A 20681-nucleotide genomic window follows, 5' to 3' on the forward strand; every position below is an offset into this window, starting at 1 on the left:
AGTGGAGTTATGCTGAAAGGATTCATCTTCGAATGGTGACTCTGGGGCCGCAGGTAGTTGGGGGTTACTTGTAATCTCCATACCCCCTTCACTCGTGCCCAGAACTGTGTCTACCAATATGTCAGAGAGTTCTCTGTCTCCTAGTCACTGAGGACCAGAGCCTAACCAAGAGAAGAGTCAGCAACCATTGAGTGGGGACCCCTGCCTAGGTGAGATATCCACAGGGTTGAGCACCTCCTAGTTGCCAGCTTATTTGGTGGTGCAGTCACCACGCAAGGCATCAGTAGATTGCGGTGAAGTCACCTGTTCACAGGATTGGGCACCTCTGAGGCTACGTCATATATTGGATTTGGTAAGAAGGGTTCTCTGCCTGTTAAGAGGTATGCTCCCACTTGCTGCCGTGAGTATTTTTCACTAACATCTGGTCCCCCAATTGCAACAGCAGTCCCTCTACTGTAGAGTCAGGATGCAGTTCCTTGTGTGTGCCTAGTACCACCTGATTGCATCCGCTCCCAGCGTTCCTACACCCAGGTACTGGGTGTCCAGGGCACGGGAAGCTCTGGGGATTCAAATAGAAGGGCCACTGGCATCCGGCCATATCAGCTGCACATCAGGAAGAAGGGCGAGTGACCAGGGGCCCAATGGGCTGTATTGTAGGTCCATATTACAGCTCCCACCTGTTCATGCCCTCTGTCTCAGTAACTCAGTTCGAGAGTTCATAGCATACCCAGCAGGGTGCAGTTGATCTGCTCACTGGCTCAATTACCCTGTGAGTGATAGGGAGTAGTGTGAGATTTCCGGATACTGCTGAGATGACACAGCTCAGTCATGATCACTGATTCAAAGTTCCGACCTTGGTCTGAGAGTACTGTATATGTGTGAGGCAACAGTATGGCTGGACTATGTGCTCTCAGAATAATTTGCCTGTGGTTGGAGCTGTTTTGTCTTTGGTGGGGACTACCATCGCAAATTTGAAGTGGTCAATGAAAACCAAACCGTAACAGTACCCTGAGGATGAGCTGGAAATTGTCTAAAATTCCATGGTGACCAGCTTGAAGAACTTGAAGGTGGTGATAGTTATAGGTGTTGCCTTTTCGGGGGGGGGGGGGGGGGCCGTGTGCACAGTAGAGTTTCCACACTCTTGGCAAGCCTTATGCACCCAGTCTGCCAGCCGGGGAGAGAAGAAGTACCTTCTGACTTGGGAATCAGTCTGGTGTGCCCTGAAGTGTCCACCCACAACATGGAGTAATTGGCATATTTGAAGAATATGTGACTGGAGGATCAAGACCTGTAGGATGTCACATTGTTCAGTGGGGATGCCTGTCTGGCGGTACACCACTTTGTCCCACATCTCAAGTCGATTCCACTGTCTCAGTATTGCTTGGACAGCGGGGGATAGTTTTTGGCATTCATGGGAGGATAGCTTGTGTCGCCGCAAGAGAAAGCATTGTACTTGGATCAACACCCATTCCTCTTGACTATAGATCTCGGCAGCTTGCGCTGGCAACCTGCTCCTTGGGGGCACGTGAGGCAGTTGACGTAGGCAAGACAGCGGCCATCTTGATGTCTTCTTGACCCAAAACTGGGACAAGGCATCTGAATGCCCATTAAGATTTCCAAGCCAGTAGTGAATCTTAAGTCTGAATAGTGCCAAGCAGGCAGCCCAGCTTTGTTCCGATACCTCAAGTTTTGCCGTATCCAGGTAGGCAAGAGGGTTATTGTCTGTGCAGACCTCTATGCCTGCTCCAGTGAGATATACCTCAAACTTCCCTGTGATGGCCCAGACTAGGGCCAACAACTTTAATTTAAAAAAGCTGTAGTTATGAGGGTTCTTCTCTGTAGGTCGCAGGCTATAGCTTGCGTAGGCGATCACTCATTCACAACCGTTCTGCGTCTGAGCCAAAACAGCCCCCAGGCCCTGTGGGCTCCTATCCATGTACACTCAGAAGGGCAGAGTAGTCCGCATAGGCCAGCAACAGTGTAGAGATCAACTTTTCAAAGGTTTGTCAAGCCCTGCCGCTGGGCTTGAATGGAGGGTGAGGGCCTTCTACTCTTATGGCTAGCAGGCCCTCTCAATAACAGGGTAAGAGGGGCAGTTATTTGGGTGAACCTCGGGATGAACCGGTGGTAGTACCCCACCCAAGAAGGAGCAAAGCTCAGAGACAGTCTTTGGGGGTGCCAGTCCTGAACACCTTGGCCCTTAGCCAGAGCCAGGGAGACTCCCCCAGCCTCCAAATGGTGCCCCAGATACTGGATTTTCTGCCTCATTGAGTGGCACTTTCTGGGCTTAAGCTTTAGTCCATGCATGAGAAAACCTGGTCCAATTGCTTGACATGGTCCTCAAAAGTCTTAGAGAAGATGATGATATCATACAGATAGACTAACACAATCTCAAAGTTGAAATCTCAAAGGCATTTAGGTGTTGGAATGTGCTGGGGGTGTTACTCAGCTTGAAGGGCATGCAGTCTTGGTCTCTTTACTGGGACTTGCTAGTAAATGCTAGCCAGGTCAAAAGCAGAGAAGAACTTGGCTTGCCCTGGGGCCATAAGTGACTCCTCTATCCAAGACAACGTATAGGCATCCCGGTAGGTTCAGGCCTTTAACTTGCAATAGTCCACACAGGATTGCACGCTTCCATCTTTTTTTTTTGCAACAGGACTACGGGGGGAGCCCAGAGGGCTATGATTCTCCTGCATCACCCCACTTTGAAGCATAGTGTGGAGTAGATCCTTGACCTGCTGACACAGGACTGGAGGAATGTGGGGGTACCGCTCCTGAATGGTTGGAGCACTGCCTGTGTGGATTGGGTGGTCAATGACTTCGATGATCCCATCGTCATTCAGGCCAGTGGCAAACACTAGATGTTTTTCTAGTAATTGATAAAGTAACCTCTGTTGTGAAAGAGGTAAGTCTTGGAAGAGTGTGTCCAGCTGCCTCAGCAAATGTTTTTATTGCGTTTCATCTAATAAAGCCATGGCTGCCTGTAGAGGGGCACATACTACTTCCAATGGTGGTTGGGCCTCTCAGATACAGTGACGAGGTACCATTTGGAGGTCTGCTATGGTGGCATGGCTGAGGAGGGAGATCGGGGTTGTTGTAAGGTTGATGAGCTGCACCAGAACTTTTCCCTTGTGGATCTTGGATAACGTGTGAGTAACTAGCCACTCCACTGGCGCCACTGAGTCCTTAGTGTGTTCAACCATGACCGTGGCCCCTTAGAGCTTCCTATGGGCCCCAATGGGTAGTGACTAAACTATTTCTTGATCAGGTGCCAGGAGTAACTTTTGTTTAGGAGTGTGGACAACCCTCACCTGTTCAAGCTGTTTCCTAGCTGCCCTCTGTTGAGCCTAAGTCCTAATCATGTTGAGCTATGCCACCCGCAGGCTACAGCTGCGTTCACGTCAGCTGCACTGTTTGAACTTGGCTAGCAAGCGGGGTAAGTCCAATTCTTTCAGTACATTCATGCCTAGAACAATAGAGCTTACTGTGCCACGGGTCACCACTACCCCCACTTGTTCCAGTAGCTGGTCTCCATTTTGGATCCTTACCCAGGTGATACCGTCTACCAGGATATGTTCGTTATTGGCTGCATTGAGTAGCAGCCATAAGGGGTCCAGTTGTTCTTGTGTTCTGAACAGCTGGGTGTAGAAGTTCTACTCCATGACAGTGAGCTCAGAGGCAGTGTTGATGAAGCATGGGACTTCCAGGTCATGGACAATGGCAGTCACTACTAGGCTTGGTGTGACCATGGACTCTGGTTTGATGGGACTTTGTGTAGCCTGTCCTGAGGGTCATCTCTCAGCCATTAGTTTAAGGGCGGCCTACATGAGCTTTTGAACTCAGGCCGCCACAGTACTTAGATACATGTCCATAGCGGCCACACCAGCAGCACTTCCAGTCCAACTCTGGGTACCTCCTCAACGGATTCTTGCCCTTAGAGGGATGGGCCAAGTCCTGTTTGAAGGAGAACATTTCCTGTGTCAAGAAGGCCACATCTTGTGCAAGTTTCCTCTTGTGCAACTTCGCCCCCTATAGAGCTCACAGGGGCGATGAAGCTAGGGTCTCCTTTATCAAGTGCATTGGATCATACTTCTTTGTCACTGCCATGGTTGCTTTGACAGCTTGTTCCTGCGCAACCACGTCCATCAAAATTTAATGGAAAGAGATAGTGGGTTGCATTCTAATTTGCTCTTGTAGGGCCCTCCTGCCTGAGCCAGCATTCATTCACACTATGAACTGGTTCCACAGTAGATGATCTAACATGGTAATATTGGCAAAGTTGTATACATCCCTCTTTTTCAAGCGTTTCCAGAGATTCTGGAGCGCTATTGCAAAGTGAGTGAGGCTTTCATCTTCCTGCTGACTTTGGACAAAGAATCACTGCCTCAGCTCTGGGCCCCTCACATTCTTTCCAAACAGACCCTCAACGTATGCTACATTCTTTCTCAGGGTGGCCCATTTCTTTTCTGGCAGTGCCATCACAGTTTGGTGGGCATCTTAAGTGTTAATAACCAGCTCCGCCATAAGCCGGGAAAGAACCTGATAAAGGCACAGACCACTTTCTCGTTTCTCCTCGCATTCAGCCACAGAAATGTTTGAGAGGTTAACCACTTGAGCTCCTGAGGATTTACCCCCCTTAATGACCAGGCCTCTTTTTGCTACTCGGCGCTGCACTAATTCAACTGATAATTGCGCGGTCATGCAATGCTGCACCCAAACGACATTTACGTCCTTTTTTGCACACAAATAGAGCTTTCCTTCAGTGGTATTTGATCACCTGTGTGCTTTTTATTTTTCACGCTATAAACAAAAAAAGGCCAAAAATTTTGAAGAAAAACAATATTTTTTACTTTCAGCTATAAAAAATATATAGTAAACTCAAAGTTGGTTATAAATTTAGGCCAAAATGTATTCTGCTACATGTTTTTGGTAAAAAAAATCCCAATAAGTGTATATTGATTGCTTTGTGTGGAAGTTATAGCGTCTACAATCTATGGTATAAATACTGCAATTTACGCCATTTTTCTGCTATACAGCGCTGCGCTAGTTTAACGGACAATTGCGCGGCCATGCAATACGGTACAAATTGAGCTTTCTTTCGGTGGTGTTTGATCGCCTGTGCGTTTTTTTATTTTTTGCACTATAAAAAAAAAGGCTGACAATTTTGAGGAAAAAAAACCAATATTTTGGACTTTTTGCTATAAAACATGTCCAGTAAAAAAAATGCAAAAAAATCAAATTTAGTCATAAATTTCTGCCAAAATGCATTCTCCGACATGTCTTTGCAAAAAAAAAACCCAATATGTGTAAATTAATTGGTTTACGTGAAAGTTATAGCGTTTACAATTGGCGGGAAAGATACTGGGATTTTTATTTATACTAATAATGGCGCCGATCAGCGACATATGGCCGCAATGAGCGACATATGACGGCGACCAACAACTTATGGCGGGACTGCGGCGGACATTTTGACACGGGGGGGACTGACTTGGGGTCACTGGCACCAATACAGTGATCAGTGAAAAAAAAACACTGAAACTGTACTGTCACTGGGGAGGAAGGGGTTAACATTTTTAGAATTTGCTGTGTAAGGGGAGTGTTTTACTAGGGGGCAGGGGTGTGTACTGGAGGGGGGAGGGAGGGAAACTCTTCTCTCCCTCTGCAGCTTGTCAGCGAACTGTCACAGAGCAGGGCTCTGTGTAAACAATGCAGCCCTGCTCTGTGTCAGTGATCACCGCTCATCATTGGAAATCGGCCGGTAAAAACAAATCTATACTGGACAAGGGTGCGTTTCCCTACGTACCATCTGGCCAATTGATGAATCTAAAATATATAACCTTTATTTAAATATATAGAAAATGCTGTAATTAATGCCTATTGGAGTGGAATGTACTGCCCACAACAATATGACTGGATACCATTGCAATTTACCTTACATCCAAATGGTTAATAACACCAGACCAAATCAAATACCATACCGTTTTAGATGAAGTGACGGCATACAAAGGGGCACTGTAGTTTGATCATAAACCTGTCAGCTTGAATATATAATCTATTAAGGAAATGGAGTTACCCCATGGACAAAACTAATTAGGCTACGTTCACACTAGCCTTGTGTGCAGGCGGCAGAGAGGCGTTTGGGAAGCGTTTTTACCGCTTCCCAAACGCCTCTGCCAATTCTGCACATTACAGCACATGGTGCTGTTCTAACTGGAGTGTTTGCGTCGCGTCGCGGCAAAACGGACGCCTCTGGACGAGTCAGGAGGCTTTGAAGCCTCCTATTCTCGTCTATGGTGCCGCTCCGCAAACGCCCGGCCAGCGTTTGCGGTGCGGTTGCGACGCGGTAACACCACTCAAACTGCATTATAGGCGTTTGTGGGGTGTTATTAACGCTTGGCAAACGCCTAGCAACCTCCGCTAAACCGCGCATGCGGCGTTTGCGGAGCGTTTGCCGAGCGTTAAAAACGCTCCGCAAACACCGGACCAACGCTTGCCAAACGCTATAGGGGCGTTTGGCAAGCGTTGGCAAAACAGCCTAGTGTGAACGAGCCCTTAGATAGTATAATCTATCTTGCTACAGATATGTAATACGGGTACACTCATCCACGGGCTTAAATGTCAGCCCCTCATGGATAAGCCCCATACGTCACCATATCCAGACATAAATACCTGTCTTGAGGAATGCAAATGATGCACTGTAAAATGCAGTACAGACCTCTCCAAAAAAAAGGGGAGGAGTGAATACCATGTGCATTAAAAAAGTGCGCCCAAAGAAAAAAAGAAACACTACATGTTTCGCTCCAGAAAACAGAGGTTCGTCAGGAGTATAAAGAATAAAATAGGTCACATAGTGGCTGGAAGTTGTGCTGAGCTGCACATGGTGGCAAAAAAGAAAGGAGACTGCACCTGCCTACACAGGTATAAATAAGCCCTCCAAGTGGGATTTTCCCTGCCCATGTGCAGCCATATAACTGCTCTGTCAGGAATAGAACATAAAATAACCGCGTTCCCCCCTTCAGCAATAAACACAAATAGCTAAGTAGTATATAAGACACAACTAGTGCCGGCCTAGGAAAGATCAGGAGGAACCAGGGGCAGACTGACAACTCATGGGCCCCCCCCCCGGCAATAGGGGATCCTGGGGCCCCTGTGTCCTTGCCCACACTCAAACCACACCCAAAAAAGCCTATGAAAGGTACCAGGGGCATCTTATGGGGCCCCCTACTGACCCTGGGCAATGGCCGAGTTCTTGACTGGTCAGTCCGCCCCTGGAAGGAACCATTCCCGCTCTTCATATCACCACAGCCTGGTCTGTAAAGACCATCTACAACACATGCCCATGTTCTATCCCTTTACACAGCCGCCCCTGGGTCAGACACGTCCTCAGATATAATAACCTGCTTCTATCTGTACACCTATCAGAGCAGAGAGAAGTATAGAAGAGAAGGACATTGGTGCGGATTACACACCTCCTCTTCACTCCTCCCTCCCAGTTACTGTACGTCACGTGACAGACGCTCGCCGGACGGTTTCTATGGCGCTAAATCCGATTTCCGCCTGTCCCGGAAGTGGCTACGGGAAGTGGAGAGGGACAAGGCAGGAGGGGAGATGGCGGAGGAGGAGGATGAGTTGATCGGGGAGCGGTTACTTTTCCTGCCGGATCGCCATGTGCGCTATTTCCAGCGGAGCCTGCAGGCTCTCCCCGAGCAGTGTGCCTCCCTGGAGACCAGCAGGTAATGGGGAGCCGGACCCCGCCCTATAGGAATGTGTCAGACAGTGTGGTTTGTAGAGGACTCTGTATACAGTCATGTCTGTACAGGGCCGGCTGCTTGGGGTTGTCTGTGTCAGAGGAAGCGGACTAGTCACCCTTATATTAAAGCCACAGTTTGTGTTGCAGCTTCTTCTGTAGGAAAGTTGGCAGTAAAGCTGGCCCCACTTTCCTATCCCAGGGGGCTCCTCTCCCCTCAGAGCACTGTGGAGCCCCCCTTCCATGTGTACTGCCATGAACAGACTACATGCACCGCGGTTCACATATACGCGGTGCGGGAAATGCAGCGAATCCTGAGCGCTTCCTGCACTGTATAGAAATTGCGCTCTGTTTATGCGATCTGCCACAGGTGTCCATGCTAACCACTTGCCCTCCAGAGGATTTACCCCCCTTCCTGACCAGGCCATTTTTTGTGATACGGCGCTGTGTTATTTTAACTGACAATTGCGCTGTCATGTAACGCTGCACCCAAATGAAATTTATGTCCTTTTTTTCCTCACAAATGGAGCTTTTGGAGGTGTTTGATCGCCTCTGCGTCTCTTATTTTTTGCGCTATCGACAAAGAAAAGACCGACCATTTTGGAAAAAAAAACAATATTTCCAACTTTTTGCTATAAAACATATCCAGTAAAAAAATTTTAAAAATCAAATTTTGCCATACAATTAGGCTAAAATGTATGCTGCTACATGTCTTTGCCAAAAAAAAAGCCAAATAGATGTAAATTAATTGGTTTATGTGAAAGTTATAGTGTCTGCAAATGGCTGTATTTTTTTTTTTGTACGATGAATAGCGGCGATCAGCGACTTATAGCGGGACTGCAGCGGGCTTTCTGACACTGGGGGGAACTGACTAACTGCCACTGACATCCCCAGTGACACTGATACAGTGATTAGTACTAATAAAAAACACAGACACTGTACTAATGACACTGGGCAGGAAGGGGTTAACATCTGGGGCGATCAAAAGGTTAACTGTGTGATTTACTGTGTAAGCACGCTGCTTTGTATTGCTCTGCTATGCAGAATAGAAAGCAGCATGCTGGTGCTGAGGGGAGAGATCTGTATTGTTTACATACAGACCTCTCCCCTGTCAGTATTCCTCAGTGGTCGCCGGGTGCCAGCAGGGGATCCCTGGCTGGGACCCGTTGATTGACAGCTGTAGCCCCCAACGGCGGTGCGGGTAGGGCGGAGCATGCACACCCCCTACCCAGAAATACAAATTCGTGTATGTGTGTATATTTGTGTGGAATTTTGCGCAGCCCTGCCACCCTGTAGCAGTAGTTCTACTATAGGGTGGTCAGGAAGCTGTTAAATTACTGAAACCCCAAAACAGGTCACGAAACGCAGTTTGATTTCAAGAAAGAGATTGCGTGGGTGTGCATACCGATTCCGGTGCAGCAAAAAAAAAGATGTCTGTACCTTTTTCGTGCAGGTGTGGTGCAAACTGAGCCCATACAAAATGAATGGGCTCAAATCACATGGGATTTGAACAAGAATGCAGTGCGATTCCCGTCCCAGTCGCATTCGATTTCCCGAACCGCTTTAATGTGAACCCAGGCTGAGGGGACAGGAAGACCCCTTGTCACGTACCTAATGGGAGACTGAAATGACGAGGTCGGCCTCACTTGTGTCACTAGCCCTGACCCCACTGGAGTTGGAACAGAGGGAGTCTAGGGACCAGGGGGACAAGAGTGCCAGTAGTTTTCAGCTCTTGCAGATGATGACCTTGGAGGACTAATGATCTTCTGATTCAGGCACAGTAGTAACAAGCAGAGCAGGCCTGGTAGATTGCCAGATGTGCACCAGAGCAAGGCAGGTAATGAGGGTAAGAGACAGGAGCAGTGTCATGTGAATAGCCAGGATCATCAATCGTCGGGCAGCATGGTACAGAATCAGAAGCCAAAGCCAAGGTCAGGAGCGGAGCTGAAGTCAGGAACCAGTATCAATCAGGAGAGCAATAAGCCGGGTCAGCAACAAAGGAATAACACAGGAATAAGCGGGACACGGGGGAGCTGAAGACCAGTCAGCACCTAACATGGGCAGAGACACTCTTTAAATAGCCCGTCTGGCGCCAATCTTCGCCGTGCGCGATCACGCATTTCTGCACAACCGAAAACTCTTCTCCGGGAGTTCCTATGAGCATGCGCACTTCTAATCGCGATTCGTCTTGCCGGAAATCCCTTACACCCCTGTTCGTACATAGTGTGGTGATCTGCATTTTACTGCACTGGAAGAACAGAGGTCACTGCTAGGACACACACAAAACAATTGTTTTCTGTGTCCAGTTCACACTGCAATGCACCCCAGAGGTACAGTCTGATGACCAGCAATGAAATGCAGACATGCTTCATTTTATTGTCATAAACAGGACAGGATGGCATGTCACTGGACAGCAGTACAACGCACTGCACTGCTGTACAGGATCACGAATGCAGTGTCACTTTTGTGTACTTCAAACAAAGTTGATTAAAAAAAAGGGACCTTTGTGATGTTCACGTTACCCCCTGCTGCCAAGCTCACTGCAGCCAGGACAGACAGCTGCCGGACACTAGACTGCTGCAGTTTAGTGTGTGGCAGCTGTCCAGGGCAGGGTGAATGGGCCCTAAAGAGGAAGGATACTCCAATGTTCCTCCTCCAAGGAAATTTATGGACAGCAGCTTCCATGGTGCTGCCTATCGAGGAGGAGCAGAGGGTGTCAGTGTATGTCAGCACAGGCAGTGTCACCACATCAAGAAAAAAAATGTTAACGCAGGGATATGTATTTCTGAGATTTGTGACGTTTTCAGTGTGTACTTACCATCCCAGGAGTTCAGGGAAGCAAGGCACAGGAAGGCGGAGGATGCATCTGCAAATGCAGAAAAAAATGTTTCTGAACTTTGTGGGGAGGCATTGCTTATTCTCCAGTGTTAAATTTCATATCCAGGATTAAAGTGAAATTAAAGCTTTGTTGTTTTTGTTTTTATTAATAACAAGCATGTCATACTTACTGTGTGCAATTGTTTTGCACAAGAGCAGCCCAATTCTTTTCTTCTCAGGTACCCCACCAATGTTTCTGCTCCTCCACCTTGACCAGTGCACCAAATAGCAAGCTGCCTGCTATGGGGGCACTGGTGCATGCTCAGTCCTGAGCCCTTCTCTGAGTTCATAAGACGCATAGAGCCATGGCTCGGCCCCACTGCCCACTCTCTCTGAATTTGCTCGATGTCTGTGATTGAAAGCAGTGGGAGCCAATGAGGAGAGAGAGACGGGACAGCCAAGGCTCCCATGCACATCACTTGATTGAGAAGGGGCTCAGGTAAGTACTGGGGGTGGAGCTGCGGGGGTAGCAGCACACAGTTGGTTTTTCTACTTTCATGCATAGAATACATGGGGGTAAAAACATGCGTTTACACGCGTCAAGCATTTTTCTGCCAAAATTCTGCTGTTCCTGGATGCACTGGCAGTGGGGTTTTTTCTGCCTCTAAACTCTCCTGCCACTAAACACCTTGAAAAGTTTGTGTGCATGGACAAATAGGCTAACAAACAGGGGAGTTTAGAGGCAGGAAAAAAAGCCCTTAGAATCACTTTGGCGCTCTTAGAAGCCTTCCTCCTGGTAGCAGCGTGTTTTTGGCAAAAAAAAGCCTGACATTTGCTTTTGCGTGTCAGGCAGAAAAATGACTCCAGACGCCCCTAGGAGCAGCTGTAAAAACCTCCAGTGTGCATGAGGCCTAATAAGTAATCACTGTTGACCTCTTGTTCTAAAAAGGCTTGTTGCCTGCCTTGTTACTGATACACTGACCTTAAAGTGATTTTAATGGGTTTTTTTGTTTTTTTTAAATAACAAACATGTCATACTTACCTGCTCTCTGCAAGGGTTTTGCACAGAACAGCCATGATCCTTGTCTTCTCAGATTAACGTGTACGTGCTCGGCCCCACCCCCACTCCCACCTCACTGGCTGTGCTTGACAGCGGCAGGAGCCAATGGCTCCCGCTGCTGCCTCTCTGTCCAATGAGGAGAGAGCCACTGCTCTCTTGCACATTGCTTATATCAAGATTGGGCTCAGGTAAGTATGAGGGAGGGGCTGGGGGGAACTGCTTGCCGAGGTTTTTTTTTCGTTTTTTTTTACTTTGCATAGAGTGTTTTAAGGAAAAAAACATCTTGTACCTTTTTAAAACCACTTAAAGAATAAAAAGAATGACGATTACGAAAGTCAGAATGAGGTCAGACCAGCTGAGCTGCATGCTTGCTTTGGGTCTGGAAAGTTAAAAGTATTGAATCCTTTAAATTTTTTTTTTTTTTTTCCTTAACCATTTCCATACCGGGCACTTTTACCCCCTTCCCTCCCAGGCCATTTTTCAGGTTTCAGCGCTCTCATACTTTGAATGACAATTGCGCGGTCATACAACACTGTACCCAAACTAAAATTTTATCATTTTCTTCACACAACTAGAGCTTTCTTTTTGGTGGTATTTAATCACCACTGAGGTTTTTATTTTTTGCTAAATTAACAAAAAAAGACCAAAAATTTTGAAAAAAAAACAAGTTTTTCTTTGTTTCTGTTATAAACGTTTGCTAATAAATAATTGTTCTTCATAAATTTAGGCCGAGATGTATTCTGCTACATGTCTTTGGTGAAAATAACCCAAATTAGGATGTATTTTTTATTTTGTAGGAAAGTTATAGAGTTCACAAACTATGGTATAGATCTGAATATTGATCAATCCTGAAGTACTGACAGCCAATCTAATTTCTTGAGGTCCAAGAATGTCAGAATAGTACAGATATCCCCCAAATGACCCTTTTTTGCAAAGTAGACAGTCCAACATTCTTCATAAGAGGCATGGCGAGTTTTTTGAAGTTGTATTTTTTTTTTTTGTCATTTTTTGGAAAATTAAAAAAATTATTTTCACTATTTTTTTTTTTTTCGCATACTGTCACCAGTGCAGTACAGCGTCATCATATAACTGGCATGGCGGTGATCAGGGACACTGACTCGTGACAGTATGAAAAAAAAAAAAAATTTTTTATTACATTTTTTTTTTTTTAAGATTTTTTTTTCATATTTCACTATGTCCAAGGTAGTACAATGTTACCATAGTAACATTGTACTACTTTGGGGAAGTGATCAGTATTTTATTTTTTTTTTACACAATTTGCTTATAGAAAGAATTACTTTGCTATAAGCAAACATTTACCTGAATGACATCGATTCATTCAGGGTTTTTTTTTTTTTTTTTTTTTTGTGCTTAGCTGTGATTTGGCCACAGCTAATCAGATGACATGTGCATGTGATCGCTGTGACCATTCACAGCTAGACACTAGTATAAAATGGATGGCATGAATGAAGCCATCCATTGTATACAACTGTCATGTGACCTGCTGTGATTGGTCACAGCAGGTCACATGGTACCGGCAACGGGGGCCGGTACTCAGATCTGTCATCGGCCGTGTCCGAGGTACACGGCCGGTGACAGATCGCGCTGCTGCACGGCTCTGCAAGTGCGAAGACTGCGCATGCCCGGGAGGACGCCATATGGCGTCCACCTGGAAATCAACAGCATTTTGCCAGCTGCCAAACTGCTATTGTCCGGGCGGCTGTTGGTTAAAAAGTGTACTGCAGCTCTCACTTGTATGTGCACAGTTATAATTTCTGCGCAAATCTAACTTTAGGCTTTAATTAGATACAATTTTGGTTACTTAAAGATTATACTATAAGACAATAAATATAGAGGAGTATTCCCACACATTTTCTCTTTTTTGTTCTGAAAACCCACCTAGGACATGCACCAATAGGAGCATATTTTTAATGCCATGGAAATAACAGCCAGAAAGAGGGTGCAGTCAGTGTTACAGCAGAAATCTATGTGCTCTTGTAAAATGTGCCTTTTTATTTCTAGGTTAACTATTGCATTTTTTGCATTGTCTGGTCTGGACATGTTGGATTCGTTGCATGTGTTGAACAGAGATGAGATCATTGAATGGATATATTCCCTCCAAGTCCTTCCCACTGAAGACAGTGAGTATCCGTTAAATGTGTTTTGGTTGAAAAATTACTCCTCCTCTGTACTGTATCTGTAGCCGGCCATACATGGTTTCACTTCATCGGGTTCAGCAGGGACTGGCCAAGATTCGATCCATGTATGGGCACCCTGATTGTACACAAGTTGATCTATTGATTGACTTTTGTACAGCCAACCTGTCAGGTTTTTCCCAAATGATTGATTCCACTGGCTATAGTAGACACCAATGAACATTGTGTTCTGCCAGTAGGGAAGGCTTCCTATGCTCCCCGCTGGCAGAACACAATAGCGCTGGGGCAATCAAGCAGTTTTCTCTCCCACCCTCGTAGTGGAAGGAAAGAAAATTGCATAATCCATGGCCTGCCTAAAACAAGTGCTGAGACCCACCAATCAATTTTAAAGTAACTATAACCCCCTTATCCACTTGCAAGGCCAAATTAAAGTCCATCTTTCAGAGCTACAGTGCCAGCTCTAGACAAGGCCTAAGAGTGTGCTTAAAGTGTTGCTAAACCAAGGTGCCTGCATTCATTCTATCTGGTCTCCCACAGTACACAGAACATGGAAATGCAATTATTTTAGCAAATATAAACTGCTAAATACCTTTTCTCATCAGCAGTTAGAGCAGTATTGTGACCTCTATCAGTGTCCAGCAGAGCACTGGTTAAAGCTTGTAGGAGAAGTTTTTTTTCTGTTGTAGGAGGATTCAGAACCCCTGACCTCTGTCTGGACAGTGCTGATTAGCCCTGTGCTGATCACATGCACTCTCCCAAGAAAAAAAAGAAAACCTCTCCAGCAATACACACCAAACTGAGCATGTGCAGTGTCTCCACGCCATATGTCTTCTCAGGAGATGAGGGGGACACTGGAAGAAGGGAGAGGATCAGAGAAGTCAGGATCAAAGCATTTTTACACAGGACAGAGGATTAACCCCTTAGGTTCCACAGTGATTATATAACAAGCATGCTTTACTGCATATACAGACTGATTTTACTGTTGTGGGTTTAGTAACACTTTAAACCATAGAGAGCTAATACAGTAAATGTAAGAATTCCTTGCTATATTGGGAATTTATCAGCCACCCATATTAAAAAAGTTTTTTTATGGGTTGAATGGCTCAGGGTTTGATGGTTTCTGGGTTTTAAAGGAATCCGATGCTTAGAGAAATATTGAACCTAGTGTCATACAAATCCTCTGGCTTGAAAACCGCGCCTATTAAGTAAAAGACACAACTCTTGATCTGCATATTTGCTATTTGTGACTTATGGTTGACAAGTGCCATTTTTTTTTGTAAGGTCTCATGCACCCTGGAGCGGTACTAACATTTAGGGTGGTAGGTGTCTAGAATGCAAGTAGTCTGCGTTTTGGGTGTTCATTCCTGGGCACATAACGTCCTAAACGTTAGCACTGCTCAGCGCAGTGTCCATCCACAGCAGCAGTCGGTCTTTCATAGAGTTTACAGACTGCTGGCAGTAGGGATGGATGGTGTGCCTGTGCCTTCTGCCCACACCTTAACACCCTTCTTATGCTCCAGGGTTCAACACCCAGTGTGCATGAGGTCTAAGAGAGGTCAGAAGTGGCAGTGTAATCCACTCCGCCTAGGTTCTTCTAACTTTACTGTATAACTTCGTGTGTCAGCCCAAACACCTCCTTTATCTTCCTCTCTAACATGCTCGACTCCATTGGATAAAGCAGGGTTTTTTTTCTTAATTATCAAGTCATCCTAGCTGCTGTTCACTTGATTGTATCTCTTCCTATTTCATTTCTCATTTCTTATCTATCATTGCTGCATATTAACATTTGTATTTAACCTTTCCCTTCCATGAAGATGTTACTCAGCTCTTATCGTCCATCTTCCGAGTTTGTATTCCTGACTAACTGCCATGTGCACTTTCATATCCTTCCATATCCATATGCTTAACTAACAAATCAGAAATTATTTTCTTGTAATCCTTGTTTTGTTCTTCTATTGGAAGTTCTCTAGAGAAACCCCTCAATATTCTAGTTTTCCATGCTCTTTGAGTAAGGGTATCACTTGATTCTGCTCCCATCATATTCATTCATTCATTCTCTCCTCTGGATTCCTTAAAGTATTAAACTCCTGTTTTTTGTAATGGACTTAGTAATGCCAAGCAGTGAAACATTACCCAGTACATTATTTTTTTTTTTTAAATATCCTTACCACATGGGTAGATAAAGTACCTTTCTGCTTATCACTGCCAGACCCAGCTTATCAAATCTGCTTCCCTCAAACTTCAGCAATTTCCATGTGCCCTTCACAGGCACAGTACAGCAGGGATTCAGTAGGCTCCAGCTCCAGTCAATCAGCAGCTGGAGGGAGGAGTAGGGCACATAGTGTTTCCAGTGCTGTGAGCTTCTGTGAACGTAAGGAGACTAGTCCACAGAGCCATCTAGGAGCATGCATGCATGCAAAGATGACTCCATGGGTCCCTGTAAGGCAGTGTTTCTCAACTCCAGTCCTCATGGACCCCCAACAGGTCATGTTTTCAGGATTTCCCTCAGATGAAACAGCTGTGGTAATTACTAAGGCAGTGAAACTGATCAAATCACCTGTGCAAAATAATGGAAATCCTGAAAACATGACCTGTTGGGGGTCCATGAGGACTGGAGTTGAGAAACACTGCTGTAAGGGCATGGAGCCACTGAGAGGAAGGATTTTCTACAGAGGATTAGAAAGCAGGCATGGCGTTAAAGGAAAAATGGACCTGCAAACTAGGTAAGTGCTTAAAGTGTTACTAAATCCACAACAGTAAAGTCAGTCTGTATATACAGTAAAGCATGCTTGTTATACTTGCTGTGGAATCTAAGGGATTAATCCTCTGCATTGTGTAAAAAAGCTGTGTGATCCTGACTTCTCTGATTCTCCCCTTTTTCCAGTGCCCCCCTCTTATCTCCTGATAAGACATCCTGTGGAGTCGCTCTGCACATGCTCAGTTTGGTGTGTACTGCTAGAAAGGTGTTTTGTTTTTTCTTGGGAGAGTGCATGTGAACGGCACAGGGCCAATCAACACTGTCCAGACAGAGGTTCTGCATCCTCCTAGAGCAAAATGAAAACTTCTCCCACAAGCTTTAACATGTGCTGTGCTGGACACTGATAGAAGTCCCAAGAATGCTCTAACTGCACTGCTGTTGAGAAGAGGTATTTAGCAGTTTATATTTACTACAATAATTGCATTTCCATGATGTGTGTACTGTGGGAGACCAGATATAATGAATGCAGGGTACTGGGTTTAGTAACACATTAAGTCATTTCCTTTTTTTTTTTTTTTTTTTTATCACTTTGAATACTTATCTTTTATTTGCCCTTCATGCATGATACCACTAGTTCACTCCAGTCAATTCCTATTTCTAAGTCTAATTCTCCTTTTGCAATTTGCTACTTTTCTTCGTTCTTTTCATGCTCTACTTTTCCTTGTCATGCTTTACTTTTCCTTTCTTCTATATTGCAGTGTCCTTTTCCATGCTTGAGGTGTGGCTGTTGGGTGATTCAAAGATTTTAAGTGCCATTTTGGTGTACTGTACTATTCCCTAACTAATTTATTGTACGTATTGCAGTGGGCTACCATGGTACAACATCTTGTACCTCCAGTGGGTTACTATCTATAATAAAGATTATTGAACAGAGTTTGAGCAAGTATGTTTGTGTGAGTGAACCTTTTGGGGACTTTTACTGCTTTCTCAAGGCTTGCAGGTTTGAATTGTTTGTTTAGAATATTAAATTAGTGATTAAAGGCAATGGCTCAATCCACACAATTGCTGCCTTTGCCTGCTAGCCAAAGGTCTGGTGTTTACGGGCATTTGTACAACGCCAATTCCCCGGAAGTTTGGATGTTGTGTAAAATCTACATAAAAACAGAATGCAATGATTTTGCAAATCTCATAAAACCATATTTTATTAACAATAGAAATCAAATGGTCAAACTGATAACATGTACCACTCTAAAGTAATAGTGAATGTCCGCATGCAGTGGTAATGCAATCTGAGCCGCGTATGCACAGCTCGGACCGCATTTGTGGGACGCTCTATATAGCATTGTGAAGTGACTTCCTTGCACAATCAAGCGGCCAAAGTTTTGGAACTTGGAAAGAAGACCTGGTTAACATGGAAGTCATCGGGGATCAGGGCAGCTGTGACTGCCCAGTTCTGGAGGCATCAGTATGTAGGTAAGTCTCTCCTAATGTGCTAATATGCAGTGGATACTAGTAAATTATGATTAAATCCTGCATGGAGGGTTTTTTTTTTTTTTTTAAAGGAGACTTTACTACCGTTTAAAGGAAAAATAAGGTAATTTTTTTAAATTGACAGCAACACGTCTTAAAACTATTGGGACAGGGCAACAAAAAAATGGCAGTTTGTAAGTCATTCATGACAGATGTGGCATTCAATGATTGAATTTTGAATAGGCTCTTATGGAACAGTGTGTGCGCAAACACATCTTAAATGCCTGTATACACAAATCCTAACAAATATAAAAGAAACATTCTATTTCTTTTAAGTTTATCACATCTCAGTTATGCTTCTTGGTAGTATATTTTGATTGTAAATAAAATTGGCACATACAGTATAATTTGTATATAAAATATGTTTGGCTTTGTGCATGAATTTGCACTAGGTGGCAGTATCTGTTAAACTGAAACCATATGTGAATTTCTTGTTGTTTAATTCCAGCTGTCTGCTTTAGGCTGTAGTTTCTCTGCACATAGGGATTAAAGAGAGAAACAATCCTGCAAAGAATTCTTTATTTTATAAGACTGAATATTTGACCATACGGCAACTTTCAGGAATCAGATGGAGATAACTGGAGATATAGCATAAAAATAGTGCAGCGCTGAAATAATGACAATATGACAGAAAAATAGTCCACTAAAAGTCTTGTTCATAAGAACGTATCCAGTGTCAGATGTGAATTCAGAATTGGTGATCCGTGTGGAAATGGCTGGAAAACGCACTCACCAGAAGTAAGACACATAAACGCAGTGTGCATTTAAAGCTCATGGGTCATCAATCCAGAGGGAAGTAAAGCTGGTCCGGTTACAGGAATGGTGGGTCCCTCCTCCGTAAATGCAGCAACAGATCTTCCTTCTCACGATTAGAAGTAGAATTCCAAGATCCAGGTTCTGCAAGCAAAAAGCTCCTCAAGGGAGTTTTAGGGAAGGACCCCCATAGTGAAGTAGGTCATAAAAGGCAGCTTTATTCAAAATAGTGATATCCAATTCAAAGCAGGCAGGTATCATACAGATGGTTCCATACCTCTGAAGATGTGCGTGCGCACGTAACGCGTAAGGAGGAGCCTGGACGTCGAGACGCTACGCCGCCGGAGCCACGTGGAGGCCCGGCGGCCACTATTCGAAGTGCCAGGGTTAGTTGTCTTGCTGACACATCTGTATGATACCTGCCTGCTTTGAATTAAATATCACTATTTTGAATAAAGCTGCCTTTTATGACCTACTTCACTATGGGTGTCCTTCCCTAAAACTCCCTTGAGGAGCTTTTTGCTTGCAGAACCTGGATCTTGGAATTCTACTTCTAATCGTGAGAAGGAAGATCTGTTGCTGCATTTACGGAGGAGGGACCCACCATTCCTGTAACCGGACCAGCTTTACTTCCCTCTGGATTGATGACCCATGAGCTTTAAATGCACACTGCGTTTATGTGTCTTACTTCTGGTGAGTGCGTTTTCCAGCCATTTCCACACGGATCACCAATTCTGAATTCACATCTGACACTGGATACGTTCTTATGAACAAGACTTTTAGTGGACTATTTTTCTGTCATATTGTCATTATTTCAGCGCTGCACTATTTTTATGCTATTGCTTTTAAGTTTTATTGGTTGCTTAGAGTGCTCAGCCGCTATCAGGATTAGCGCTCACTGCTGTTGTTTTCTTATTTATAACTGGAGATATATCAGATGCATTTTTAGATTTTCCAAAAATCAGATGAATTGAAAATTTGACATTCTAACAGAACAGTGTTTAAATGCAGCGGCTGGTATGAATGAGCCTTTACTTTGTGTAGTATTCTCAACTTGTCTGTAAGAGGAGATGAATCACACGTGCGGTGGGGATTAAAGCTCAGGTTTCACAGCTAATTGATACAGTAGCTGTTCAGCGGTTTACATCAGGTTCAGGACAGGATCAGCTCAGAATGTTATCCTGTTCACACGTCAGGATTAGAAACGGTTCCCATAGAAGTCAATAGCCTTTAATCCACACCTTAACCAGACCGCACTGCTCAGAAATCGTACGACTTCTTTTTTTTTTTTTTTTTAAACCGCACTGAATCTGCATTGCCAGTGCACCAGACATATGTGAACAGGCACCATAAGAAGCAGTGTTATGCAGATTGGATGCGGTTCAAACCGCATCCAATCTGCATGTATGTGAACGGGCACTAAGCCCGGGTTTACACTGATGCGGTGTGGAATTTGCACCAGATTTTGTGTGATTTGTGCACAGCATCATAATCGCACCCGTTCATACAGACCGCTGCGGGGGTGTTTATTTTAACACCCCTAAATCCATTCGCAAACAGTGGTCTATGTGCAGAATCAGATTCTGGTGCGGACAAAAAAGGGTCCTTCGCTTTTTTGGTGTGGATGCTTTGCGATTTGAGCCATACAAAATGTATGGCTCAAATTGCACTGCACAGAAATCACATGTGATTTCCACAAGAATGTGGTGCGGTTCCTATGTGAATCACATGCGATGTGCCGCACTGCATCAGTGTGAACCCAGGCTAAGGCTGTCCTGTATGAGGGTGCGGTAATGGAAGGGGTCACATTTGACTTCTTTGGTATCTATTAATTATATCTCTGAGACCAAACAGTAGTAGATGGTCTAGAAAAACAAACTAAACATGTACCTGTGCAGAATTTTGTTAAGTTGATGTACA

At 44.7% G+C, this 20681-nt stretch overlaps 1 protein-coding gene across 2 annotated transcripts in view; it reads left to right on the top strand.

Annotated features, from left to right (window-relative positions):
* The first annotated feature begins 7581 nt into the window (after nucleotides 1–7581).
* Nucleotides 7582–20681, top strand: part of PGGT1B (protein geranylgeranyltransferase type I subunit beta) — a 95195-nt gene continuing 82095 nt past the window's right edge. For both annotated transcript variants that reach the window (XM_089684722.1, XM_089684721.1), the window contains exons 1-2: nucleotides 7582–7733; nucleotides 13647–13765. In XM_089684722.1, the coding sequence (XP_089540848.1) occupies nucleotides 7609–7733; nucleotides 13647–13765 (244 nt within the window). In that variant the 5' untranslated portion in view covers nucleotides 7582–7608. The remainder of the gene's footprint in view (nucleotides 7734–13646; nucleotides 13766–20681) is intronic.

The sequence above is a fragment of the Staurois parvus genome, unplaced genomic scaffold (genome assembly GCF_062004578.1).
Source record: "Staurois parvus isolate SC_StPar_1 unplaced genomic scaffold, SC_StPar_1.0 ptg000354l, whole genome shotgun sequence".
In the NCBI taxonomy this organism is placed as follows: Eukaryota; Metazoa; Chordata; class Amphibia; order Anura; family Ranidae; genus Staurois; species Staurois parvus.